The 24893-nt window shown below is 36.7% G+C and overlaps 3 protein-coding genes and 1 pseudogene across 19 annotated transcripts in view; 2 read left to right on the forward strand and 2 right to left on the reverse strand.

The window, feature by feature from the left end:
* The window catches only part of LOC140857597 (aspartyl protease family protein 1-like), a 36373-nt gene extending 20708 nt beyond the window's left edge, over positions 1–15665 (reverse strand). For 2 of the 14 annotated variants that reach the window (XM_073256853.1, XM_073256856.1), the window contains exons 1-3: positions 15436–15665; positions 15259–15323; positions 15099–15164 (exon numbers count right to left, since the gene is read on the reverse strand). In XM_073256853.1, the coding sequence (XP_073112954.1) occupies positions 15109–15164; positions 15259–15323; positions 15436–15641 (327 nt within the window). In that variant the 5' untranslated portion in view covers positions 15642–15665 and the 3' untranslated portion in view covers positions 15099–15108. The other 12 variants (XM_073256843.1, XM_073256845.1, XM_073256852.1 and 9 more) reach the window with 11 other exon arrangements.
* On the forward strand, positions 2711–7088 carry LOC105037248 (wall-associated receptor kinase 17-like; annotated as a pseudogene).
* Positions 8385–12906, reverse strand: LOC105042549 (wall-associated receptor kinase 17; the record flags this gene model as incomplete). Its single annotated transcript, XM_073256857.1, is given in 3 exon segments — positions 8385–10402; positions 11831–11989; positions 12459–12906. Coding segments are annotated over 3 exon segments (1791 nt in total), but the record flags the coding sequence as incomplete, so codon positions are not given.
* Positions 15666–16460: 795 nt separating the features above from the next.
* On the forward strand, positions 16461–24029 carry LOC105042548 (aspartyl protease family protein 1). 4 transcript variants are annotated; one of them, XM_073256859.1, is made up of 9 exons: positions 16461–16643; positions 20808–21043; positions 21156–21380; positions 21524–21659; positions 21732–21805; positions 21926–22025; positions 22123–22180; positions 22652–22723; positions 22784–24029. In XM_073256859.1, exons 1-9 carry the CDS (start codon positions 16539–16541, stop codon positions 23014–23016), a joined length of 1239 nt encoding a protein of 412 aa, XP_073112960.1. In that variant the 5' UTR covers positions 16461–16538; the 3' UTR covers positions 23017–24029. The 4 variants fall into 4 exon arrangements, with proteins under 4 accessions (XP_073112960.1, XP_073112959.1, XP_073112962.1 ...); XM_073256858.1 differs by having other exon boundaries at positions 22120–22180; positions 22784–24025; XM_073256861.1 differs by having other exon boundaries at positions 22799–24018.
* The last annotated feature ends 864 nt before the right edge of the window (positions 24030–24893 follow it).

Genomic DNA, 24893 nt, shown 5'->3' on the forward strand with positions numbered 1-24893 from the left:
TCGGTTGTGCTATAAGTAGGCCTGCAAATGAGTCGGATCGGACCGGATTTTGAGTGATCCTGATCCAATCCGATTTTTTGATTGTGTCTTGATATTGGATCCATATCCATCCCAATAAAAAATCAGGTCGTGTCGGGTTGTGTCCAAAAATGTGAGGTAGATGTAAAGAGAACATGCTAGAGATTACAAGGTAACCACCAAGGAAGTGACTTAGGGTAATTTTTTTTCTATTTTCTAATCATTGTCACATTTTTGCTAGAATTCTCCTACTTTCTAGAGAACGTGTCTTTTGTTTTCTTAATTTAGAGAAGTTAGGTCAAGCAATTTTCCTGATCATTTTCTTATCCAAAATATTATGTTGCATATGATATAGATTCCTTAGCAATTACAACTTATAATAAAGTAGCAACAATAACTAAGAAATAAAATATTTGCACTTATCGTATTTTTTAGTTATGCATCTATTGTATGATTCTAGAAAAATTTGTAGTTCCTCGTAGCTTATAGAATCAAAATGTATATACCCACTTAGACACCATCTATGCATCCAGATTAATTTTCTCCCTTTGGAGTATCTTGAAAACCTAAAGTCATTGACCATTCTTTTGTGCTTTGCTTTTTGTTATAATGATTCTATAGAGGCCCCTCCCATGCTTAGCACGCCCTATCAAGACATGCTAGAATCTCCTCCCATGTAAGCATGACCATGTGCAACTCTCTAATGATACCATAAATTCAGTGGGTCCATTGTATCCTTAGAAAGAGTGGGTGAAACCGTCGATTAAATTGGTACGTCATATCCCAAGCAAGAACTTTCATATGAATCCCAAGTGATTCGATTCATTAAAACAATGACCTCATCACCTTCTTTTGGTTGCTTCTAGGGTTCTTAGCGTCATATCCCTACTACTACTTCATGCTGCTGTCATGTGGACATGGCAGACTCCTTAGACAAAAGAACATGATTATTTGACCAACAAATAGTCATCCCTTTTCTAGCTTGCCATTTTTGTTTGTTTTTCTTCTATTCCTCTACTATTTCCTCCAATTGGTTTGAATAATCCGATTGCCCAAATCAGCTGCGATGGCTCGACCTTTCCTTAATTAATTAAGACCACTTCAAAGTAACCAACTCGTTTGTTTGAACACAAGAAAATAAATAGTCATCCCTTTTCTAGCTTGCCATTTTTTTTTGTTTTTCTTCTATTCCTCTACTATTTCCTCCAATTGGTTTGAATAATCCGATTGCCCAAATCAGCTGCGATGGCTAGACCTTTCCTTAATTAAGACCACTTCAAAGTAACCAACTCGTTTGTTTGAACACAAGAAAATAAATTAGCCTGCTTTTACTTCTCAGTTGGAGCGGAAGAAGTCAGATTGGTGGTTGTCGGCCCTTATCCACACATGGTGCCATGCTATTGATCGGAGAATTTTTTCTTTTCTTTTTTTTTTTTTTTTTTGAAGATATTGCTTGGAGAAGTTTTTTGTGGAACTTTTCTGCATCTGGACCTCGTTGATTTGGTCCGACAAATTCCATCGGTTGTGCTATAAGTAGGCCTGCAAATGAGTCGGATCGGACCGGATTTTGAGTGATCCTGATCCAATCCGATTTTTTGATTGTGTCTTGATATTGGATCCATATCCATCCCAATAAAAAATCAGGTCGTGTCGGGTTGTGTCCAAAAATGTGAGGTAGATGTAAAGAGAATATGCTAGAGATTACAAGGTAACCACCAAGGAAGTGACTTAGGGTAATTTTTTTTCTATTTTCTAATCATTGTCACATTTTTGCTAGAATTCTCCTACTTTCTAGAGAACGTGTCTTTTGTTTTCTTAATTTAGAGAAGTTAGGTCAAGCAATTTTCCTGATCATTTTCTTATCCAAAATATTATGTTGCATATGATATAGATTCCTTAGCAATTACAACTTATAATAAAGTAGCAACAATAACTAAGAAATAAAATATTTGCACTTATCGTATTTTTTAGTTATGCATCTATTGTATGATTCTAGAAAAATTTGTAGTTCCTCGTAGCTTATAGAATCAAAATGTATATACCCACTTAGACACCATCTATGCATCCAGATTAATTTTCTCCCTTTGGAGTATCTTGAAAACCTAAAGTCATTGACCATTCTTTTGTGCTTTGCTTTTTGTTATAATGATTCTATAGAGGCCCCTCCCATGCTTAGCACGCCCTATCAAGACATGCTAGAATCTCCTCCCATGTAAGCATGACCATGTGCAACTCTCTAATGATACCATAAATTCAGTGGGTCCATTGTATCCTTAGAAAGAGTGGGTGAAACCGTCGATTAAATTGGTACGTCATATCCCAAGCAAGAACTTTCATATGAATCCCAAGTGATTCGATTCATTAAAACAATGACCTCATCACCTTCTTTTGGTTGCTTCTAGGGTTCTTAGCGTCATATCCCTACTACTACTTCATGCTGCTGTCATGTGGACATGGCAGACTCCTTAGACAAGAGAACATGATTATTTGACCAACAAATAGTCATCCCTTTTCTAGCTTGCCATTTTTGTTTGTTTTTCTTCTATTCCTCTACTATTTCCTCCAATTGGTTTGAATAATCCGATTGCCCAAATCAGCTGCGATGGCTCGACCTTTCCTTAATTAATTAAGACCACTTCAAAGTAACCAACTCGTTTGTTTGAACACAAGAAAATAAATTAGCCTGCTTTTACTTCTCAATTGGAGCGGAAGAAGTCAGATTGGTGGCTGTCGAGTTTGATTTTATAATAGAAATAACAGAGCCCTTATCCACACATGGTGCCATGTTATTGGTTGGAGAATTTTTCTTTTTCTTTTTTTTTTTTTTTTGAAGATATTGCTTGGAGAAGTTTTTTGTGGAACTTTTCTGCATCTGGACCTCGTTGATTTGGTCCGACAAATTCCGTCGGTTGTGCTATAAGAGAAGGCACTAATTTTGGCCCAGTTCAATGACGATGCATGTGGTGCTCCTTCTAACAAGAAGAGCCATGTTGCTGATTCTTGAGCTGCTACTATTACTCTTGGCAGCATCACTCGGTACATTCATGTCGGAGGCAAAGAACTCATCATTTCCACTGACCTGTACCAATGTTCCCTACCCCTTCGGCATCTCAGGTAAAGCTATGAAAGGCTTCGAAATAAGCTGCAATGGCACTTCTCCAATTCTACAGCTGGGCAAACATACTTACCGGATTAAAGACATCTCACTGCAAGGCAAACTGAGCATCGACACTGGTGTCATTTTTCATAGCTGTGGTGGAGATGTCACCTATGGATCCGGCTGGATCGACCTGGAGGGAACCCCCTACACGATATCAGACACAGAGAACTCTGGGAACATGCTGACGACGGTTGGTTGCAAGAGAACGGTCCTCATCCGAGGGCTTCGTAATATGTCGTCAAGCGGTTGTTCTACCTTCTATGACTCCTCCATCGTCAATGGATCTTGCTCTGGCTTGGGCTGTTGTCAGGCCTCCATCCCTATGGGTCTCAAGACCTTCAACCTGTTGCGCGGAAACATCGACAATGTCAGAGCCATAAATCCCTCCGTTTATGTTGTAGACAACACGTGCTTTCAGACCTTCTTTGTTAAGAAAAGCAGCTTTGCATTCTCGACTGAGATGCTGCAAAATGTTATACATGGCAATGAAGCTTCTCAAGATCGTTACCTGATGGTGTTGGATTGGGCTACTGGGAGTGAGACATGTGAAGAAGCGAGAAGAAAGATGGATACCTATGCTTGCAAGGATAACAGCTATTGCTACAATTCAACCACTGCAATTGCAACGCATGATACGATGGAAATCCTTATAGTGAAGATGGATGTAAAGGTATCTCTCTCTCTCTCTCTCGCTATATAATTTGTCTTATAACTCCCAACTTTATTCTTCATCAATGGCAACCCCAAATTTCCTTTGTTAAAAAGTACTCTCCGGTACACAAGGTGTTCGGCAGACTCTACAAGCTCTTTTTCTCTTTTCTTTTACATTTTTTGTTAATTTTATTGAGAATTGTAACAGGGACATCAAAAATGATTTCCTATAAACTGCATATGAGAATTATCCAAGTCAATTTTTTTGGGAGAAATACATGCCACATTTTGAACTTGGAATCTTTTTCCAAATGGATGATGAATGCGGCTACTGAGCTACGACCCATTTCACCCCAACACTAAATTATAACATAATTTACAACCAATAACAGATCTTATTAATTTATCTTTGCTTTTACTCCATCTTAATATATTCTTGTTACCCCATTTCTTGTTGACTTCAACAAGTTTTTACTCTTACCAGATATTGACGAGTGTCAAGATCCTGAACGTAATCCTTGTGTGGGAAGATGCATCAACAAGCCAGGAAGTTTTTCTTGCGCCTGCGCGTTTGGCCAACGTGGCGACGGCAGAAAGAATGGAACTGGCTGCATGAATGTGGTGTGATTGGAGCTTATTTTGGGTAACATACTCAAATCTGCTTATTAATAAAGGGGGAACCACTCCCGGAGGATATACTTATATATTTTTTATTTATAATTTATTTATTTTGATGTTAAGTACTAGAAATACTCTTAGCTAGAACATGTCCATTTGCCATGTTCCACTCCTCGGCCTGTGTGGGATTTGTGTGGCAACCATGTCATAAACTCATTGATTGCTAGACTTATGCATCTGCCGAGTCGGGCCAATTCATTCCAATCGGGGCTGATCTTATTCGATCTTTCAATTAATCAAATTAAGCATTTATTTTTTTTCATTTGGTCTTATGTATGCATGTTTCTTATTTCATATTTATCTTTTAAAAAATATTATTTACATATATAACCTTAAAATTATTGTATTTATACAACAATACCCACTTCGTTAGATGTTTAATTAATGATGTTAATATAAACATTTTTATTCACAGAGAGAGAGAGAGAGAGGAAAAGGTAGAGCAGAGACAGGGCGCAAGGGGAGTGGAATTTGGAGGATGGGGGTAAACTTGATAAAGTCTCCATTATAATAAGAGTAGATTCGTCTATGTGCATATATAGTTTTTTTTTTTTTTTTTTATTGGTGCAACTCGGAGAAGAGAGGAATGAAGGAACTGCATTTTCTTTTTTTTTTTCCTTCCCCTCCTATCCTTTGGTGGGCTGTAGGGAAATTAGGATAGTAGGAGGCATATAGAGGTCGGCATTTTCATTGTTCATTATGGTGAGGCCAACATCTGGCTTTGTGACTGGTTGTATAAAATTTATATCAAAATCTTTTCCATTATATATTATTAATAAATAGATTAATTTTAGCATATGTAATACATATGCCTTTTCCATAACAGGAGAGAGAAATGAAGGAGAGAGATGGGAGAAAATGAGGGAGAAAGGTCTCTTAAATATTTGTTGAGGAATAATACTCCTATATCTAATAGGTTAAGGACTCTAGTTGTTCTTATATATTTTTGAGCTCATCCATCTAGATGTGCTGTGGTAATCCGAAGCTGCTCGCATGACATGCCTCAACTTTACAATTATATATATATTTCTCTTAAAATGTTCTTCAAAAATTATTTTGCACTAGGAGGCACATTTATGTCATTGTTAATGAAATGTTTCAAGCATGTCATTAGTCCTTATAAAAACATAACTTGATAGGTCCTATAGAAATGTGATGAAACATTTGCTTGAAATATTCTAACTTTTGATGATCAAGGGGATGCCATGGAGGAGTGTGTGTGGGTGCGCATTTTTTTTTCTGAACAGATAAAGTTACAACTGGAGTGATATAATTTCTAGTAGTGTTTAAAGTTTCAAAGCTTAGCAATAAAAAACCATCTCCTGCCCTTACTAGAAAGAACTTCCATGAATTGAGATTTTTCTAAAGCAAAACTTCCTGCTATTTATATGCAGGTGTGGGGCTAAGCCTCTTGCTTATTATCATTGGAAGTTTGTGGCTATACTGGCTTTCCAACAAAAGAAAATTAATTAAGATGAAAGCCAAGTTCTTTCAACAAAATGGAGGCTTATTTCTGCAGCAACAAATCTTAAGTCAAGGTTCTAATGCAACATTGAAGATCTTCAGTATAGAAGAACTAGAAAAGGCAACCAACAACTTCGACGAGAGGCAGATCTTTGGTCGTGGTGGATATGGTACTGTATACAAGGGTATTTTATCAAGCCAGCAGCAAGTTGTCGCCATCAAGAAGTCCAAATTAGTTGATGAGAGCCAGATCGAGCAATTCATCAATGAGATCGTCATTCTTTCTCAAATCAATCATAGGAATGTTGTCAGACTCTTGGGCTGCTGTTTAGGGACCCAAGTTTCATTACTTGTCTACGAGTTCATATCCAACGGAACCCTCTTCTACCATATCCATACTCAGAGTCATAGTTTCTCAATGCCATGGAAAGATCGTTTAAAGATAGCTACAGAAACTGCTGGAGTGCTGGCATATTTGCACTCAACTGCTTCGACACCAATCATTCACAGAGATATCAAGTCCACAAATATACTGTTAGATGAGAATTATATAGCTAGAGTATCGGACTTTGGAGCTTCAAGGTCAGTCCCACTTGATCAAACTCATATAACCACTCTAGTGCAAGGGACATTAGGATACTTAGATCCAGAGTACTTTCATACGAGCCAACTAACAGAGAAGAGCGATGTTTATAGCTTTGGGGTAGTTCTTGCAGAGCTATTAACTAGAGAGATTCCAATATCTTCTACTAGATCGGAAGATCAGAGAAATCTAGCTATATATTTTACATCAATGTTTGACAAACAGGACCTCCTTCAACTAATAGAGGCTCAAATTATAGAGGAAGCTGTAATGGAGCATCTTTTTGCGGTTGCACAACTTGCGAGAAGGTGCTTAAATTTGAAAGGAGAAGAAAGGCCTACCATGAAAGAAGTTGCCATAGAGTTAGAAGGGCTAAAGAGCAGAATCCATAAGCAGCAACCAGCTCTCCAAGATCTTAAGGAAATTGAACACTTGCCGATTGGAATTGGACCTTCAATTGGATGCACTGATGAGGCAAGCAGACAATATAGTTTGGAAAGTGACATGTTAGCTTCCATGGATCTCCCAAGGTAATGGATTTATGAGGAAATGCTCTTTCTGCAGAGAGCTATTGAGATATTTTCTATGCTATTGATGCTCCCTATTTTTCTAAGCAAATGTTGATCAAATTATTTTCTGAACTTTGTGCTTTACTACTATCTCTAATTTACATATTGTACTAAAGATCTATGTGATAAAAACTAATGATCTAGTTACATATTGATGTAATTATTTCATATTGTACTACTGAATATTTGAATTTATTCATGACATATTCAGTGACGTACTATATTAAATACACCGCTAGAATCCAAGACTTTTTTTTCTCCTTCTTGACATGATCTTGAGATGCATTACCTCATTCCTATTGCTCACAATGCTCAGGTTACTCTTCAAACATCATTGAATCTATCAATAACATATGCAATGACGTACTATATTAAATATACCACTTGAATCTGAGACTTCTTTTTCTCCTTCTTGACATAGTCTTGAGATTCATTACCTCATTCCTCTTGCTCACAATATTCAGATTGCTCTTCAAACATCACCATCTCCTCACTAGTGATCTTCCTTGAATTTAGTTGATTAACAGGCCCCTCTAGTGCCTTGATGAACCCATGGCTCCCCTCACTGGGGATAAGTCGGCCTCTCCACTATCATGGCTAATTCTTGTTGAAGTGAACCTTCACCATAGTACAAAGCTTCATTTCTTACTTGTATGAGCTGTAAGTGGTCAATACTTTTGATTGCTACTAGAGTTCTTAGTGCTTGTTTCAGACTCATTACATGTTTCCTCGTACGTCTAGAGGATAATTTTGGTTACAGTGATTGAAGGGTCAAATACAGACGATTTGGAAACATGAATGGTATAGAACAAATAAAATATATTAAAATAATACTCTTAAATAATTTATTATTTTATATCAACCATGAGATATATCCCTTTAATTGTAGCATTCTATAGTTTTAGAAGTTTTATACTTAAGCTTTTTACATATATTATCCTATAAATATGACTTATTATATATTTACCCTCCAAAAATCACTATTTTCATATATAGCTCTCAGATCATCTTATTTTTTTTCATTGATACATCTCCTATTAGATTTTTGACTAATAGTATTAAAATTATCATTTTAAATCTAAAAGGCATCATTGCCCTTTTGCACTAATATTCTTAAAATTTAACATTTAGTTTATATTATAAAGATTTTTTTTTGATAACATTTTAGGATAATAAATTTTGTCTTATACTTAAAACTGCTATCTATTAGTACCATCAATCAAATCTTACGTGATGGGTATTCTTGCAAAAATAGAAAGATTCGATGATATATGTGTAAATAGTGAATTTTTAAAGGTAAAGATGTGGTAAGTCATATCTGCAAGGGTATATATATGTAACTAATAAATTATTTAAGAGTATTATTTAGGTATATTTTATTTGTTCTATGCCATTCATGCTTTCAAATGGTTTACATTTGACCTTTTAATCAATGTAACCAAAACTATCCCGTAGAAGTACGACCAAACATGTAATTAGTCTTCAACAAGCACTAAGAACTCTAGAAGCAATGAAAAGTATTGAGCACTTACAAGTCATAGAAGTAGGAAATTAATAAAGCTTTGTACTATTGTGAAGGTTCACTGCAACAAGAATCAACCATGACAGTGACGGACTGACTTTTCCTCAAGGAGGGGATCCATGGATTCATCAAAGGCACTACAGTGCCTATTAATCAGCCAAATTCAAGGAAGATCACTTATGAGGAGATGGTGTTGATTGAAGAGCAATCTGAACATAATGAGCAAGAGGAGCCATGTAATGAATCTCAAGACCATCTCAAGGAGGAGTAAAAGAAGTCTTCGATTCAAGCGGCATATTTAATATATAAAGTACATGTCTCCAAATACTTCACGAATAAATTCAAATACTCAGTAGTACATAACTACATCAATATGTAGCTAGATCACTATTTTTTATGATATAGATCTTCAATAATACAATATGTAGAGATAGCAGCAAAATGCAAAGTTCAAGGAACAATTTGATCAATATCTACATAGAAAAGTAGGGAGCATCAATAGCATAGAGAAAATCTCAATGGCTCTCTACAAAAAGAGTGGTTTCTCATCAATCCATCACCTTGAGAGATCCATCACCTTGAGAGATCCATGGAAGGTACCATATCAACTTCTAAACTATGTTGTGTGCTTGCCTTCTCAGTAATGTATCCACTTGAAGGTCCAATCCCACCTAGCGAATGCTCTGTCTCCTCGAGATTTTGGGGAGCTAGCTGCTGCTTATGGAATCTCCTTAGCCCCTCTAACTCCATGGCAACTTCTTTCATGGTCGGTCTTTCTTCTCTTTTTAAATTTAAACACCTCCTAGCAAGTTGTGCAATGACAAAGAGTTGCTCCATTCCAGTTTTCTCTAAAGTTTGAGGCTCTATCAGTTGAAAAAGGTGCTGCTCATCAAACATCAATGTAAAAAAGATAGCTAGATTCCTCTAATCTTCTGACCTAGCAAAAGATACTGGAGTCTTCCTAGTTAATAACTCTGCAAGAACTACCCCGAAGCTATAGACATGGCTCTTATCTGTTAGTTGGCTTGTGTAGAAGTACTCTGGATCCAAGTATCCCAATGTCCCTTGCACAAGGGTGGTTATATATGTTTGATCAAATGGGACTGATCTTGAAGCTCCAAAGTCTGATACTTTAACTGTATAATTCTCATCTAATAGTATATTTGTAGACTTGATATCTCTGTGAATGATTGGTACTGAAGCAGCTGAGTGTAGATATGCCAATGCTCCAGCAACTTCTGCAGGTATCCTTAGACAAACTTCCCATGGCATTAAGAAACTATGACTTTGACCATGGATATAGTGGAAGAGGGTTCCATTGGATATGAACTTATATACAAGCAATGGAACTTGGATCTCTAAACAGCAGCCCAAGAGTCTGACAATATTTCTATGATTAATTTGAGAAAGGATGATGATCTCATTGATGAATTGCTCGATTTGGCTCTCGTCAACAAATTTGGACTTCTTGATGGCCACAACTTCTTGGCTTGGCAAAACACCCTTGTATACAGTACCATATCCACCACGACCGAGGATTTGGCTCTCATTGAAGTTGTTGGTTGCCTTTTCTAGTTCCTCTATATTGAAGATCTTAAATGTTGCATTATAACCTTGACTTAAGATCTGTTGCTGTAGAAACAAGCCTCCATTTTTTTGAAAGAACTTTGCTTTCATCTTGATTAGTTTTCTTTTGTTGGAAAGCCAATATAACCACAAACTTCCAATGATAATAAACAAGAGGCTTAGCCCCACACCTACATATAAACAGTAGAAAGTTTAGTTTTAAAATTCTTGGTTGATGGAAGTTCTTTTCAGCAAGGGCAGGAGATGGTTTTATTGCTAAGCTTTGAGACTTTAAACAATACTAGAAATTATATCACTCCAGTTGTAACTTTGTGTTCAGAAAAAAAAATGCGCACACACACACACGCACACACTCCTCCATGGCATCCCCTTGATCATCAAAAGTTAGAATATTTCAAGCAAATGTTTCATCACATTTCTGTAGACCTATCAAATTCTGTTCTTATAAGGATTAATGACATGCTTGAAACATTTCATTAACAATGACAAAAATGTGCCTCCTAGTGCAAAATAATTTTTGAAGAACATTTTCAGAGAAATATATATAATTGTAAAGTTGAGGCATGTCATGCGAGCAGCTTCGGATTACCACAGCACATCTAGATGGATGAGCTAAAAAATGTATAAGAACAACTAGAGTCCTTAACCTATTAGATATAGGAGTATTATTCCTCAACAAATATTTAAGAGACCTTTCTCCCTCATTTTCTCCCATCTCTCTCCTTCATTTCTCTCTCCTGTTATGAAAAAGGCATATGCATTACATATGCTAAAATTAGTCTATTTATTAATAATATATAATGAAAAAGATTTTGGTATAAATTTTATACAACCAGTCACAAAGCCAGATGTTGGCCTCACCATAACGAACAATGAAAATGCTGACCTCTATGTGCCCCCTATTATCCTAATTTCCCTACAGCCCACCAAGGGATAGGAGGGGAAGAAAAAAAGAAAAAATGCACTTCCTTCGTTCCTCTCTTCCTCGAGTTGCACCAATAAAAATAAAAGAAAAATAAAACTATATATGCACATAAATGAATCTACTCTTATTATAATGGAGACTTTATCAAGTTTATCCCCATCCTCCAAATTCCACTCCCCTTCGGCCCTTTGTCTCTGCTCCACCTTTTCCTCTCTCTCTCTATGTGTGAATAAAAATATTTATATTAACATCATTAATTAAACATCTAACGAAGTGGGTATTGTTGTACAAATACAATAATTTTAAGGTTATATATGTAAATAATATTTTTCAAAAGATAAATATGAACTAAGAAACATGCATACATAAGACCAAATGAAAGAAAATAAATGCTTAATTTGATTAATTGAAAGATCGAATAAGATTAGCCCAGGTTGGAATGAATTAGCCCGACTTGGCAGATGCATAAGTTTAGCAATCAATGAGTTTATGACATGGTTGCCACACAAATCCCACACAGGCCGAGGAATGGAACATGACAAATGGACATGTTCTAGCTGGGAGTATTTCTAGTACTTAACATCAAAACAAATAAATTATAAATAAAAAATATATAAGTATACCTTCCGGGAGTGGTTTCCCCTTTACTAATAAGCAGATTTGAGTATGTTACCAAAAATAAGCTCCAGTGACACCACATTCATGCAGCCAGTTTCGTTCTTTCTACCGTCGCCACGTTGGCCCAATGCGCAGGCGCAAGAAAAACTTCCTGGCTTGTTGATGCATCTTCCCACGTAAGGATTACGTTCAGGATCTTGGCACTCGTCAATATCTGGTAAGAGTAAAAACTTGTTGAAGTCAACAAGAAATGGGGTAACAAGAATATATTAAGATGGAGTAAGAGCAAAGATAAATTAATAAGATCTGTTATTGGTTGCAAATTGTGTTATGATTTATTATTGAGGTGAAATGGGTCGTAGCTCACTAGCCGCATTCATCATCCATTTGGAAAAAGATTCCAAGTTCAAAATGTGCCATGTATTTCTCCCAAAAAATTTGACTTGGATAATTCTCATATGCAGTTTATACGACACCATTTTTGATGTCCCTATTACAATTCTCAATAAAATTAACAAAAAATATAAAAGAAAAGAGAAAAAGAGCTTGTAGAGTCTGCCGAACACGTTGTGTACCGGAGAGTGCTTTTTAACAAAGGAAATTTGGGGTTGCCATTGATGAAGAATAAAGTTGGGAGTTATAAGACAAATTATATAGCGAGAGAGAGAGAGAGAGAGAGATACCTTTACATCCATCTTCACTATAAAGATTTCCATCGTATCCTGCGTTGCAATTGCAGCGATACCCGACCCCATTGGTTGAATTGTAGCAATAGCTGTTATCCTTGCAAGCATAGGTACCCATCTTTCTTCTCGCTTCTTCACATGTCTCACTCCCAATAGCCCAATCCAACACCATCAGGTAACGATCTTGAGAAGCTTCATTGCCATGTATAACATTTTGCAGCATCTCAGTCGAGAATGCAAAGCTGCTTTTCTTAACAAAGAAGGCCTGAAAGCACGTGTTGTCTACAACATAAACGGGAGGATTTATGGCTCTGACATTGTCGATGTTTCCGCGCAACAGGTTGAAGGTCTTGAGACCCATAGGGATGGAGGCCTGACAACAGCCCAAGCCAGAGCAAGATCCACTGATGATGATGGAGGAGTCACAGAAGACAATTTTTATTCCTCATCTCAATAACGTTATTGAGATGGTGTCATATAAATCACCTGATTATCAGCACCAACACAAAATTTCTAAGAAGACTGACATATGGAGCTATGGATGCCTCCTTCTCGAGCTCCTAACAGGCAAGATTTCCGCCCACTCTGCACCAGAGGGGATCCAGGGTGTGGAGCTGTGCCATTGGGTCCACCGAGCAGTTCGAGAGGAGTGGACTGCTAAGGTCTTTGATGCTGAGATCACAGAAGACAAGAGTGCATGGAAGGGGATGGTCAGGTTGATGGAGATTGGGCTATGGTGCATCGAGATCTCGCCTGACAAACGGCCGGAGATGGGGGAGGTGGTCAGAGAGTTGGAGGGGATACTAGCAAGCAATTTCGATAGCGAAGAGGACTCGACAGACAGGTCATCTGCCAGTGAGGCCACTCCAACCGTTGGACATGGTGGAGCCGTTGTTGGAGATGAATGGTAGCATGAGCTTCTCATACTATCGGGCTATCTCCACTGCTGCTGGTTATTCTCGTAGCTGAAATCCATCCAAGCTGGTTATATATTTTCAGAAACTCGTTGTCTTTCATTTTCAATAGTTTTGCTCATTGGTGTGAAGTTTTTAATTACTTGAGATAAAAGAATGTAATGCTTCTGTTTATAAGAGCAGAAATATAATTGTTGCTCACTGTCTGTTAGTATTGACTTCTTAAGAACAGTTGTACGTGTCTTTTATATATACAATTGATTATGAGCTAGCCATTTCTTGAACCAAGATGTAGTAACTCTTAAGTTTCAGGTTCTAACTTCTGCGTTTGGAGCCATGGTAAGAAACGTGAGTGAGAATATAATTGGCTCAAAGATAAGCCTTCTTGGAAAAGAAAATTGTGTTCCCCATTGTAGGGCAAGAACATAATGGTATTAGGTGTGTTATTTTCTGAGCAGTTTGGAAGATCGCAAAGCTGTCCAAAAGAAGATCACTGCCATTCTTTTTTGGTAAAGTAAACCGGGAATTCAGACGGAAGGTGATTCCTCATCACCCTCACCGGGATTTGAGAAGGCAGGGGTGGGGATGCTGCACCAGGATCCACTGAGACCAGGTGGGCTCGTCGGCGAGTGGTGTGTGACAGTAGTTTGTATATTAAAAAGTATGGGCATCCTCTGCTTTGGATGTGGCTGGCTTGGCTATGATGCAAAGGATTGCCCTTATCTGGAGAGGCAGTCGGGGCATATGCTTATGCTGGACGAGGATGCTGTCTAAATTTTGGCTTGACATGAGTTAATAGAAAATGCACGCCATATGAGCCTCATTCACACGAACCTACGAACTAAATTACTTCTGTGTTATGAAATTGAAAAGGAGAAAATGTTTTAATTCGGTCAAGCATGAACAAATCTTGAATCGGACTTCTTGACCAAATCAATGTCAAGACATACTCAATCAGACTTGATAAAAATTGTATCTTTTTAAATTCCTAGCTACTTTAACTCGCTTAAAGTGGTTGTTGAATGGAGAATATGAGAGCAGGATGAGTTCGGATGTCTTGGTCTTCAAAGATTTTCAATCATACCCATATTTAATGAAGATGGATTTGGATGGAAATATGAGTGTAGCTTGGACTACTATGGTAGAAATCCAAGTTAATACTATTTCTAGTCATAGGGTAAATATATTACTGGTAGGGTAAGTTAAAATAAAATTCACTGATGAGTTTGATCTTGATTTATCTGCCTACTCATCATCATCATGATGGAATTCTATCTCTTCAACGTGTACTTCTATAATTAGGATTTGTCACACTGGAACCTTATCTAGCCCAGCAAAGGTCATTTGATCTCCATCTGTCTTTACCTCATATAACCTTGTCCATATAGCGCTCACTCATTGCCCTCCAACTACGTTATTGAGATGAGGAATAAACATCCACTCAACCTAATGTTAATCCACAATTTTTATTCCTGCCAAGTACGTGAATGAGGTACCAGAGTCAAAAAGAGAACTAAAACCCGCCATCTATGGAACTATTTCCAACACTTACGCCTGTTATGCTGATATTGTATGTGGGGCTGGCAGGCAAATATTTCCAAAGAAAAACAGACCAAACACAAACATTTAGAAAATTAAGAAGAACAAAAGAAAAAAAAAATTATGCTGACCCCTATCAAGAATTGAATTGAATCTGAAGTAGGAAAACCAGAGATCCACTCACCGTAATTGGTTCAGGTTGAATGAAGTTTCTTCTTGGTCTGAGCTACCATTGTCTCCAAAACTGATCCTGCCAATACCATCATGTCCAAAGCACATGGAGAAGGAATCAGATGTGAGGCCTCTGCTTGATAAAATACTGGGAACTGATATCTTCTCCATACCCAGTCCAAAAAGACCATTTGGAGCTGCAACATCCAGAAATGACCCAGTCTGAACCTGTCCACAACTGAAAAATCCAATTGACAATTTCATGGGATGTGCAAAGGATAAAACTGAGATGCAAGATAGGTTTATCTAATAAAATTTAATGGATAAAACATATATAAAATGTTCATTACCCAAACACTATCCGTGCCTCAACAACTTCATGATGAGTATCATCTGTTGTCAAGTATAAAACATCCTCAACTAAAATTCCTGATGATGATGTGTCAGTAGAAACATAAGCCATCTTGTAAGGACAATGGCCTGTTGTGCCAGTGCATTCTCTTTGAAGTTCACACAAACTGCTATTGCAAAGAACCCTCTGGCTTGTCAATGACATATTAGGACTATAGATACTGAACTCGAAATCCAGTTGACACTATGGTTAGTTAGAAAACATGCATAGCCAAAAAAAATGGAGAAATTTAAAAAAAAAAAAAAAAAAAAAAAAAAAAAAAAACACTTGATGATACATTGGAAAAATGTTACAGCAGATTATGACAACTTTTATATAAAAAGTACTGAACTACATGAGTGAAACTGCTCAAGAAAAGAACTAAGGAAAATCAGGTTCAGAAAATGGAAACATGGCTGATCCCCAAGAATATAATGAACAATTTTTGACATGATTGTAAATGGATAGCAGTGCGGTAATGCCAACCAGCTTTGTTTCTTTTTCTCCTATTTCAAAAAAAAAGGGCAGCCTAGTGTCGGAGACTCCTGCCATTGAGCGGTCTGGGGAGGATTAGGTATACACAGCCTTAACTCTGCATGCAAAGAGGCTGTTTTTGTGATTCGAACCCATGACACTCAAGTCACGAGGAGCAACCTTACCGTTGCACCAAGGCTCACCCTCTCCCTATTTTAATAGAGCAAAAAATTATAAAATAAAAGTAGAAGAGTAGAATAAATTCCTGCTACACTCATTAATGTTCATATTAGCCACATCACCAAAGTTAAAAAAGTTCAATAACTAATTTAATGATTTTCCTAAAGCAACGATTGCCTGTGCAATGAAAGAACCTGCAAAGTGCAATTTTCTTTTTCTCTATGTATCTTCAGGTTTAACACATACAACTAACGTTCCCAAAAAATGGCTTTTGCACCACTCAACCTGCCAGCATGCAGATGGGTGAGCAAGTGATTCCCATTCTCTATTGCTGAATCTCATCCAATCCAAATTACCACCATTCGACTCAATGGTGATAACTTCTTATGCTGATCTCAATCGGTACGTATGTGCATCCGAGCAAGAGGCAAAATCGGCTACTTGATAGGAGATACATCGGCTTCGGACAGTGCAGATCCGACCTACTCAATCTGGGATGCTGAAAACTCAATGGTAATGACTTGGCTTGTGAATTCTATGGACGAGAATATTAGTTCCAATTACATGTGTTATCAGAATGCTAAGGAATTGTGGGATAATGTTATCCAAATGTATTTTGATTTGGATAATCAATCTCAAATATATGAACTTACTCTAAAACTTGGAGAAGTCTGACAAGGAAGTGACACTGTCACCAAATACTTCCATTCTCTGAAACGAATATGGCAACATCTGGATCTGTTCAATGATTATGAGTAGAAGTCTTCTAACGATTGCAAACACAATCAAAAAATTGTGGAGGCTAATCGAGCCTTCCAATTTCTTATTGGTCTCAATGTCGAATTTGATGAGGTTCAAGGAAGGATTATTAGATGAAATCCTCTGTCTTCACTCAATGAAGTTTTTTTAGAGGTTTGTCGGGAGGAAAGCCACAAATCGGTAATGCTCGAGAAAAAGAATACTGGCACTAGTGGTCTGACTGAGAACTCCGTGTTGGTTGCTACTGAAGCCAATGCTAGTGGATGGAGTGTCCCCGATCAGCACAAGCATGATGAGAAGCCTCGGATACAGTGTGATCACTGTAACAGACCACGTCATACTCGAAAAATTTGCTAGCTGCTTCATGAAAAATCAGCTAATTGGAAACCAAAATCTAGACGATCACAAACCACTACCACTGTAGCTGACTCGGGTCCATTCAACAAAGAGCAGATTGATCAACTTCTAAAACTACTAAAGGCTAATCCATCATCATCTGGTACACCTAATTGTTCTTTGGCCCATTCTGGTAGAAATTTTTTAGCCCTTTCTAGTACTTTGAATTCCGTTTCATGGATCATTGATTCGGGGGCCTTTGATCATATGATCAATTTGTCTAATCTATTTGTTTCATATACCCCTTGTTCTTGCAATGAAAAAGTACGAATAGCAGATGGTAGTCTTTCATCTATTGCAAGCAAAGGTCTTATCAAAATATCTGAAAATATTAGTCTTAAATCAGTACTCTATATTCCTAAACTTACTTGCAACCTGTTATCTGTCAGTAAATTTTTGAAGGACTCTAATTGCTGTCTTACCTTCTGTGGCTCCCATTATACATTTCAAGATCGGATTTTGGGGAAGATGATTGACAGTGCTAGAGAGATAAACGGGCTATACTACTTCAATGAGGATTTCTTCAGTAATAAAAAAGTTCAAGGGTTGAGTAGTATTTGTTCAATTTCCGTTTCTGAACAAATAATGCAATGGCACCTTAGACTAGGCCATCCTAGTTTTTCTTATTTAAGACGTTTATTTCCTAAATTGTGTAAAGGAGTGGATTATTCTATGTTTCAATGTGAAAGTTGCCATTTATCTAAAGATCATCATGTTAAATTTGTTTCAAAATCTTATAGTCCTTCCAAATCATTTTACTTAATTCATAGTGATGTTTGGGGACCGTCAAAGGTTACCATTTTATCTGAAAAAGGTGGTTCGTAACTTTTATTGATGATCACACTAGGTTGTATTGGATTTACTTACTAAGCAAAAAATCTGAAGTGGAAAGATTTTTCAAAGAGTTCTATTATATGATCGAAATCCACTTTAATTCAAAAATTTGCATTCTTTGATTAGACAATGGAATTGAGTATTTTAATGAGTGTTTTGGGGAATTTTTAAGAGATAAAGGCATTCTATATCAATCAACATATCGTGACACTCTCCAACAAAATGGTATTGTTGAAAGAAAAAACAGGCACTTGAAGTTGCTAGGGTTTTCATGTTTTCTATGAATATTCCTAAATACCTCTGGGGAGATGCTGTTTTAACTGCCTCTTGATTAACAGAATGCCAACTCATGTTTTGAAATTAAAACCCCTTTACAAACTTTAAAGACATTATTTCTGAACTTTCGCTTGTACTCTGAGTTGCCTTTAAAAACATTTGGATGCATTTATTTTGTTCATGTTCCACAATTTTTTTGATCCAAATTGGATTCCAAAGTTGAAAAATATGTTTTCATTGGATATGCTCCAAATAAAAAGGGGTATATGTTTTAATCCACTAACAAAGAAGACTTATGTAAATATGGACGTGTCTTTTATGGAAAAACAACCCTATTTCAGTAAAAATCACCTTCAGAGGGAGAATATTGAAGAAGAAGATAATTTTTGAAAAATTTTTGAATCCCTACCAAATTTCATTGAAACTCTAATTCACTTTGGTAAGCAAATCAAGGAAATAACTGATCCAAACAATGAAGAAAATGATTTGTTTAGTTCATAGGTGCCGGGCATGATGGAATCTGAAACAGGGGGAGAATTACTACACATGGATTCGAGTAATCCGAAACCTGAGCTTCAGATTTATACTAGACGAAAGCCTCAGAGAAGTACTATTGATCCAAATATATCTCCTGCAATTGATCAATCAGCACCCCTGAATGATGGTCCTCCTATGAATGATGGTCCTCCTTTCACCAAAGGTAATTCTAAATCTACTCTTGAGTTGTCTGACCTTGATGTTCCAATTAGCCTCAGAAAAGGAACAAGATCCTGTACCAATCATCCTATTGCCAAGTATTTCTCTTATAAAAAATTGTCTAATAACCATAAAGCATTTATTTCAAATATTTCTAACCTGCATATATCAAGATCTCTTCAGGATGCCTTAGGTGATCCGGATTGGAAATTAGCAATGAAGGAGGAGATGAATGCTCTTGAAAAGAATGAGACTTCAGATATTGTAGAACTACCAAGAGGCGAGACAACAGTGGGATGCAAGTGGGTCTTTACTGTAAAGTGCGAGGCAGATGGAAGCATTGAAAGGTACAAAGCCAGACTTGTTGCCAAGGGGTTAACTCAAACTTATTGTATTGACTATCAGGAGACCTTTGCCCCAATTGCAAAAATAAACTCAATCCGAGTTCTTCTTTCTCTGGCGGTAAATTCTAATTGGCCTCTATACCAATTTGACGTAAAAAATGCCTTCCTAAATGGAGACTTGGAGGAAGAAGTGTTTATGGATCTACCACTTGATTTTGAGGACTTCGGGACAAACAAGGTATGTAGACTGAAAAAATCCTTGTATGAACTCAAACAGTCATCTAGAGCATGGTTCGAGAGGTTTGGAAAGATAGTACGATCATATCCAGAGTCAAACTGACCATACACTATTCTTCAAGCACTCAAAACTTGGTAAACTAACTATTTTGATTGTGTATGTAGACGATATAATAATGACTGGTGATGATAGTGCCGAAATTGTAGAACTTAAGAGAAAACTTGCATAAAAGTTTGAGATCAAAGACTTGGGGGCTCTAAAGTACTTCTTTGGCATGAAATTTGCTAGATCCAAGGAGAAAATCTTTATCAACCAACGAAAGTATGTCTTAGATTTAGTGAAACTGGAAGAGAATGGGAATCACTTGCTCACCCATCTGCATGCTGGCAGGTTGAGTGGTGCAAAAGCCATTTTTTGGGAACGTTAGTTGTATGTGTTAAACCTGAAGATACATAGAGAAAAAGAAAATTGCACTTTGCAGGTTCTTTCATTGCACAGGCAATCGTTGCTTTAGGAAAATCATTAAATTAGTTATTGAACTTTTTTAACTTTGGTGATGTGGCTAATATGAACATTAATGAGTGTAGCAGGAATTTATTCTACTCTTCTACTCTTATTTTATAATTTTTTGCTCTATTAAAATAGGGAGAGGGTGAGCCTTGGTGCAACGGTAAGGTTGCTCCTCGTGACTTGAGTGTCATGGGTTCGAATCACAAAAACAGCCTCTTTGCATGCAGAGTTAAGGCTGTGTATACTTAATCCTCCCCAGACCGCTCAATGGCAGGAGTCTCCGACACTAGGCTGCCCTTTTTTTTTGAAATAGGAGAAAAAGAAACAAAGCTGGTTGGCATTACCGCACTGCTATCCATTTACAATCATGTCAAAAATTGTTCATTATATTCTTGGGGATCAGCCATGTTTCCATTTTCTGAACCTGATTTTCCTTAGTTCTTTTCTTGAGCAGTTTCACTCATGTAGTTCAGTACTTTTTATATAAAAGTTGTCATAATCTGCTGTAACATTTTTCCAATGTATCATCAAGTGTTTTTTTTTTTTTTTTTTTTTTTTTTTTTTTTTAAATTTCTCCATTTTTTTTGGCTATGCATGTTTTCTAACTAACCATCATGTCAACAGGATTTCGAGTTCAGTATCTATAGTCCTAATATGTCATTGACAAGCCAGAGGGTTCTTTGCAATAGCAGTTTGTGTGAACTTCAAAGAGAATGCACTGGCACAACAGGCCATTGTCCTTACAAGATGGCTTATGTTTCTGCTGACACATCATCATCAGGAATTTTAGTTGAGGATGTTTTATACTTGACAACAGATGATACTCATCATGAAGTTGTTGAGGCACGGATAGTGTTTGGGTAATGAACATTTTATATATGTTTTATCCATTAAATTTTATTAGATAAACCTATCTTGCATCTCAGTTTTATCCTTTGCACATCCCATGAAATTGTCAATTGGATTTTTCAGTTGTGGACAGGTTCAGACAGGTTCATTTCTGGATGTTGCAGCTCCAAATGGTCTTTTTGGACTGGGTATGGAGAAGATATCAGTTCCCAGTATTTTATCAAGCAGAGGCCTCACATCTGATTCCTTCTCCATGTGCTTTGGACATGATGGTATTGGCAGGATCAGTTTTGGAGACAATGGTAGCTCAGACCAAGAAGAAACTCCATTCAACCTGAACCAATTACGGTGAGTGGATCTCTGGTTTTTTTACTTCAGATTCAATTCAATTCTTGATAGGGGTCAGCATAATTTTTTTTTTCTTTTGTTCTTCTTAATTTTCTAAATGTTTGTGTTTGGTCTGTTTTTCTTTGGAAATATTTGCCTGCCAGCCCCACATACAATATCAGCATAACAGGCGTAAGTGTTGGAAATAGTTCCATAGATGCGGGTTTTAGTTCTCTTTTTGACTCTGGTACCTCATTCACGTACTTGGCAGATCCAGCTTACACATATCTATCTGAGAGTGTAAGATACAAAGCTTCCAAAATTTGATATGATATTCTGAAATGCCAAATTTGATAATAGGTTTTTTGTCAGTTCAATGCACAGGTGCAAGATAAACGGCAAGCACCTGATTCCAGAATCCCTTTTGAGTATTGTTATCATAAGAGGTCTTTTTCTCCTAGGAACTTTTTTTAATTTTTTATTTTTTTTTGTATGACACTATTACTTGTAGAAACTTTTTTTTCCATCGTTTTTCAAACAATATTTAATTCAAATGTTACTGGTAGTTCTAATCATACGAAGATTCAGATTCCTGATCTAAGTCTGATAACAAAAGGTGGAAGCGATTTTCCTGTTAGTGAACCGGTAATTGTCATCTCTGTTCAGGTAAAGCTCTGTTTCCATTTATGACATATTACTAACTTTTGACTCGTCAATTAATTCTTCTTCTTCTTCTTTTTTTAATTTTGGCTCTGTGCAGCAGCATGAATATGTATATTGTTTAGGTATTGTGAAGAGCAGCAGACTAAATATAATTGGACGTGAGTTCTTGTATTAAAATTTCAGTTAATATTATGCATGTTGGTTCACATCGTCATAAATCTATACATTCACGTATCTTCTATATGTTAGAGCAAATAGCATCGGCCCTGAGGTCAATGATCCTATAATGTGCTCTACATGGTCAGTACTTTCTGCGAAAAACACTTTATTTTGTTGGATTGACATGTCGAGAGCCTCCTTGCAGGTGGCCAAGCTACCTATATGTAACAAAATACCTAGAGATGTATCAAAACTTATTCTTTTGGTGAGAGGTCAACTGGTGCAGACAATTAAACATATCATTTCAAAGATCCAAAATATTAGTTCTATATTATCTACAGAAGAAGAGAATTATGGTTTAGGTTCTAAGCCATGGCATGCATATTCTAGCATGTAAATAAATATTTTGTAGTAATAATTGAACAAGGAAGTCTTTATGGTTCTTAATCAGGCAATATAATGACATGCAGAAAATTTCATGACTGGCCTTCGCATTGTATTTGATAGCGAGAGGAATATCCTTGGTTGGAAGAAGTTTAACTGTAAGTATAATTTCAACAATGTAGCATCAGGAATCATGTATGGACATATTTTCATGATAGTTTTTTCAAGTACAGGTTATGAATCTGAGGACTCCAACCCCCTCCCTGTAAATCCAAAGAATTCTTCTGCTCTCTCGCCTACTGCACCAAAAAATTACACTCCAGAAGGCATGAAGGGGAATGGGAATGGGACTCAGGTCACGGTGTTGACACCTCCTCTCAGCCATTCTTCCCATTTGAACTTCATGAGTAGAATTCTGATATTGCTTTTGCTTTCCTTAATCATTCTTTGATCATTCTTTATATAGGCTGATCCCAGCTCCATATCTGGGTTGAGTTGTCCGGTCTGTCATACATTAATACGGACGACAGATCCAATGTACACCTTGTGGTAGCAGGAGCCTAGCATTTCATGCAAATTTTTTTATTTCTGTATATATTGTTCTAATTGCCAGATTATTTCAGAATCAATTTTAGATATATAGCTAACTCGAGGTCACTGTTTTTTTCCTCTCTTAAAACATATGAGAAATAACCATATGTATTTTTGAAATTTTGATGAATTCCCTTGTTCTGTTCTCTTTCTTCATTTATTTGTAGATGTTCAGGTGACTTGAGATGGCAAACGCATATGATAAAGGATTACAGCTATTACATGGTGTATTGGTGACTACACCAATTAGTAGATATATTGGATCATGCAGTGTGTGATTCCTACTTATATTCTTCTTTCAGAAATGCCACAAGATTGTCCGACCTAGTTTAATGTAATAAATACCTCTAGTGCCTTAAAATAATCACTGCAAAAACCAAGGACATAAATAAACCTGAATTGTGGAACCCTTGTTCCGTCCATCTCTTGCCTAGGGGCTGGCTCTTCTCTTTCTCTCTCGCTCTTTCTCTGGGTTGTGCTTGTATTTCGTTTCTTTTTTTTTTAAATTTTTTTGGTAATAGGTTGTGCTTGTATTTCATTTACCCTATTATGCTTCCAGACTGTTTTTACCGTCAACCCTCTGGCTCAAATATAGCACTAATCCAAAGACGAAGGTTGGTGTGTGTTGGCTGTTGCATTATGTGCATAATACCGTGAGATAAGGACTGTAATTGCCGCAATTAGGAAAGCCGTAAAACTGCCAAGGAAACGAGGATAAAAGGTCTGAACGGTCTCAGATGCACTCCATCAACAACTGTAACAGGAGTATACTCTCAGTATTTTGTAAACGCGCAAAACTTTTATGATCTGACCTCCTCCAGACCGCTCAGGAGGCTTTTTCCCTTGGAGAGTGGAGGGGGAGCTTGCTCACAGGCAAGATTGCTGAGCCTCATCACCAATGCGTGCTCGTCAGAAATGCCCATGGTATCTGGGTTTCTTTGCAATCCGTGTTGTTGTACAACTAATTTTGTTCAAATGCTCCGTAGATATTCTTTCTATTCCTATCCAACAAGGATATGTTTGGTTCGGAGGAGTTAGATTTTGGATTGGGAATAGAAATAAATGATTTCTATTTTAGCCATTTAGTTGGAGCGAGTCTCATTCTTTGAGAATTAAAATATTTTAATTCTTCAAAATTTAATCTTTATTTTACTATTCAAAGCTCATTTCGATTTTGATTCGTGTCGTGAATTAAATATGCTAGGAGATACGGCCATTCCAATTCATTTCAATCCTAAATCGAATGCATCATAATAATAATGTGCAATTTAATGTCACCTTTTCTTTTCTCATATCTGCTTTGGACCAACTTTCTGTGCTTTGTGGTTCTATTCTTTACCGATTATGACAAACTCCCTTGGCATAGGTTATTTAGCACAATAGTGATCATGACGAGATGGATTTAATCGGAAGGTCTAAGAATCAAGGAAGGGTGCTTGATTTACAACTGAAATCAAAATCGAAATAGAAATCGCAACATATAGCAATCAGAATCGGAATGGTCAAATCTCTCAAAGTATTTGGTTCGTGATTGAAATTGGAACGAGTGATTCTCATTGTTATTATTTGGTTCATATAAGATAGGAATCGAAATCCATTTAGATTTTTATTTTTATTTTTAACTAAAAATTTTTAAAAATTAATTATTTTAAAAATTAATATTAAATAAGAGTTGAACATAATAATGATATTTTTTAATTTTTTTAAAAAAATTATTTTTTTTCCATTGAAAAGAAT

Source organism: Elaeis guineensis, chromosome 4 (genome assembly GCF_000442705.2).
Source record: "Elaeis guineensis isolate ETL-2024a chromosome 4, EG11, whole genome shotgun sequence".
Taxonomy (NCBI): Eukaryota; Viridiplantae; Streptophyta; class Magnoliopsida; order Arecales; family Arecaceae; genus Elaeis; species Elaeis guineensis.

Coding starts and splice junctions, on each gene's coding strand:
- LOC105042548 (XM_073256858.1), top strand. CDS start 16,539: ATGTGCATCCGAGCAAGAGGCAAAATCGGCTACTTGATAGGAGATACA. Junction 21,381..21,523: donor TTCAACCTGAACCAATTACG/GTGAGTGGATCT, acceptor TTTGCCTGCCAG/CCCCACATACAATATCAGCA. Junction 21,660..21,731: donor ACACATATCTATCTGAGAGT/GTAAGATACAAA, acceptor GTTTTTTGTCAG/TTCAATGCACAGGTGCAAGA.